Raw genomic sequence first — 3,312 nt, forward strand, 5'->3', positions numbered from 1 at the left:
GGAAGAGAGATGACTGCCATACTCCACTAACCTGGGGCACTCGGATAACATTTTAGTCTGCCAGAAATTAATTAGTGTAATCCTTATGAGTTTTTTCTCAGTAGCAGTTTCAGAAATTGTAAACCAATACTGAACACAAACGTGCTCAAAACTTTACACTCTTCTCTGCAAAGAGTAATTCCAAAATCAGTCATAAGTGAATTTTCATTACTCGGTTAAGTACGGTTATTTATTGGGCTAGTGCTTCTTCAGTGAAATTATCTCCGAAATACTACATATTTAATCAAACAAAGCTCATTTTCATCCTGTAAATTACTCTGAAGATCAGACTATGGCTAATCTCTGCCCTTTGCACCATTATTTCTTTGGCAAAAATCATTACATGGGTTGATTAAAGTGTCAGCTACATAAACTTTTGACACAGTATATAGCAATTCAGACTGCAAATACATGTACCTATAAGGCAACAATCTCATCTATGTGAAAACAATCTCATCTCCATGTTCATTTAACGTTTAAGCTGTCTGTTTAATAAGCTGGCAACAGTTAAAGAAAAACATAGGCAGAAAAGATCCACCTAGTCATCCAATTAATACATATCTAGAAAAAAATCCCTATATGAAATGAAATATCTGACTTGAAAGTGATGGGGGCTGTAGACTAAGGCGTTACCCAATGCTTTTTCTGTGTTGACCTCATGGGCGAGATTTCTCATAGGAACACAAGCAGGTGTTCTTCCCTCCCCATGCCCCATTGACGCTCATTTTACCAAAGATCTTGTCCATGGAAGCATCAGAGGGCAACGTGCAGTTAAATACAGAGAACTGTCTCTTGAGTCTTTGGGGTATGTCATTGCGCCCACCCCCAGGATGGATCATGGCTGCCAAAAACTGGATGTCCACAATGCTGGTAAACTCTCCGGGCTTCTCCAGGTTGTAGAATCCATTTTGTTCCATCAGCTGTCTTACTACCTCATTAGTAACCTAAGAAAGACAACTTTCACAATTAAAACATCATTCCTCATATCCCCAGAACCTAACTCCTTGAGTGTTTTAAAGAATAGACTTCACTGGAATTCAGGAATTGCATCTTGAAAAAGTAGAAAAATATTTACTCATCAAAGAATAAATCAATGCTGAATTAAAGAAATAAAATACACAATAGAATCAATATACCTGATCTCCCCACTCATTGATTATTGGCATATTCACATCATCAATAAAAACAGTCATCTTCTTTCCTGCAGGAGGGCCATATGTTGTGCCCATGCGTTTATCCACATAGCTCTCTATTGTCCTCTGTTAAACAAGAAAGCCAACAGGAACATCTGTGAAAATATCCCCTAAGACATGGTCAATTACTTTAAAAAAAAATGAGAATCTTTAACTTGACAGACATTATTTAGGAAAAAAAAACAAAATTCCCCCTAATTCTGGCAAATAAATCCTAAAGTATCTGAATTATCTCGTATAATGTTCATAACCTTTGAAAATCTGATTTAATTTAGGAGGAAATGAAATTCTGATCAATGTAAATTTTGAATGGGATGAGACTCTTCTGTCCACTTCTAAAGGTTTATTTTTGCCTTATTGTGTCTCTGTTGATGACACTATAATCCCCATTACTCAAAGGTTCCAGCCATGCTAAAAGTTTCCCTATAATCAGAGACAAAGTTAAACAGGGCCACTGTCCAAGAAGTTTCCTGGGTCTGTGCTCTGGGCTGCATAACCTGTCATAGTCTGGAGGCTGCAACTGGCTGCTGTAGCCTCGCACAATCCAGACCCATTCCTACGGGGCAGATGTAATCACCTTGAATCACTTCTCATCCCGAGACACAAAGTGGGGAACAAAGCCCACTTGTGTCCTCTCTCATTTCTACATTCTGAGCATAGGTGGGACAAGAAGAAACCATGCTATGCTCTATAAAACTTTCCCAGCAATATGGAAAAGATTATTAAAAATGATGGAAGGGGCATTATAAGCAGAAGGGAGGAGGATGTGGGGAAAGGACCCCAGACTCTTAACTGTGATGTTGTCATTTCCATGGCAGTGCAGTGTGGTTGGGAAATCAATCAGTCATTCAAAATGTATGCACTCAGTCTAGCACTGCAAAGAAAACAGCAAGGGCTTCAAAGCTCACAGACTCTAGAAGCTTGAAATCCTAAGACCCCATTTCATTCCTACCACTGTAGGAATCTACTGATGCATGATTTTAAATCATGTTACAGATGATGTCTAGATACAGGAGAAAATAGAGCTATATTAAGGTAAGATGAATTCTTTTCCTACCCAAGAAAAGATTTCTCATTTCATGATAAAGAGCAAATTTGTTAAAAATAACTTTTATACCCAAGATACAATGATGAAATAAGACCAAGATATATGCAAAAATCTATACATCTATCTTTGGAAATCTTCACAGTAATTGTAAATTGTAAGTTTACATCATCGTTTTAATGAATAATAGCAAGTAATGTGAAAATTTTTCACTATTTTTAAACAGAAGGAGATATAAATATATTTCAACTCATTCAATTACAAAACAAATCTTCTATGAAATAGTACAATGGCAAAAAAGGATTTGATATGCCCCTGACATAAAAGCAAACTGTTAATGTACTAGCCTGAATTTAGCTCTGTTTGCAATGCATTTAAATGCATAAGCCAATTTAATAGATAATAATCTCCTGCCACCTCCTTATGACCAACTAGAGCCTTCTAGACATTCCCATGTCTGTTAATAAGAACTCTCTGGCACGTGAAGATTTTATGTCTTGGTGGAGCTTTCAAAGAGCTAAAAAGCCATAGGTGAGAGCGTTGGACTAATACAGAGTAAAACCCACACACCTGCACTTTCTTCCCCTTCACTATAACCTGAATTTCTTTGAAATGATAGGAAATCACTAGGAAGCTATATATGGCATAAAAGAGCTAAATTTACAAAAGCAAAAACAAAATAGTGAAAAACACTAAGTAATTTGTAAACCTGGAAGTTGAGACTTTTGTTTTTAGAATTGCTGCCCATTCAATAGTTATTTAATGAATTTTGGAGTTTGGCGAGACCTCCTAAAGCCCTGAAACACAATACAGGTGTTGTGACATGTTTGAGAATGGACATGTTTTGAATTTCAGCCAGCTGTGGAGAGGCAGCCGCTGGCCAAATTCTTGGCTCACACTGACTGCTCCCCTGTTTGCAGTGGGTGAGGGAGGGGCGGGGAGGAATAAGGATCTGATAAGAGTCTGAATGGAAGAAAGCCAGCTCTCTGGCCTCTCAGGTCACTCTCCTTGGAGGGGAACCCCACACAGCATGTC

At 37.9% G+C, this 3,312-nt stretch overlaps 1 protein-coding gene across 1 annotated transcript in view; it reads right to left on the reverse strand.

Annotated features, from left to right (window-relative positions):
* Positions 1–3,312, reverse strand: part of DNAH5 (dynein, axonemal, heavy chain 5) — a 291,357-nt gene that overhangs the window by 107,445 nt on the left and 180,600 nt on the right. The window contains exons 41-43 of the mRNA XM_012642647.1: positions 2,848–2,931; positions 1,176–1,298; positions 750–983 (exon numbers count right to left, since the gene is read on the reverse strand). Of these exons, the coding sequence (XP_012498101.1) occupies positions 750–983; positions 1,176–1,298; positions 2,848–2,931 (441 nt within the window). The remainder of the gene's footprint in view (positions 1–749; positions 984–1,175; positions 1,299–2,847; positions 2,932–3,312) is intronic.

The sequence above is a fragment of the Propithecus coquereli genome, unplaced genomic scaffold (assembly GCF_000956105.1).
Source record: "Propithecus coquereli isolate 6110/MARCELLA unplaced genomic scaffold, Pcoq_1.0 Scaffold100, whole genome shotgun sequence".
Taxonomy (NCBI): Eukaryota; Metazoa; Chordata; class Mammalia; order Primates; family Indriidae; genus Propithecus; species Propithecus coquereli.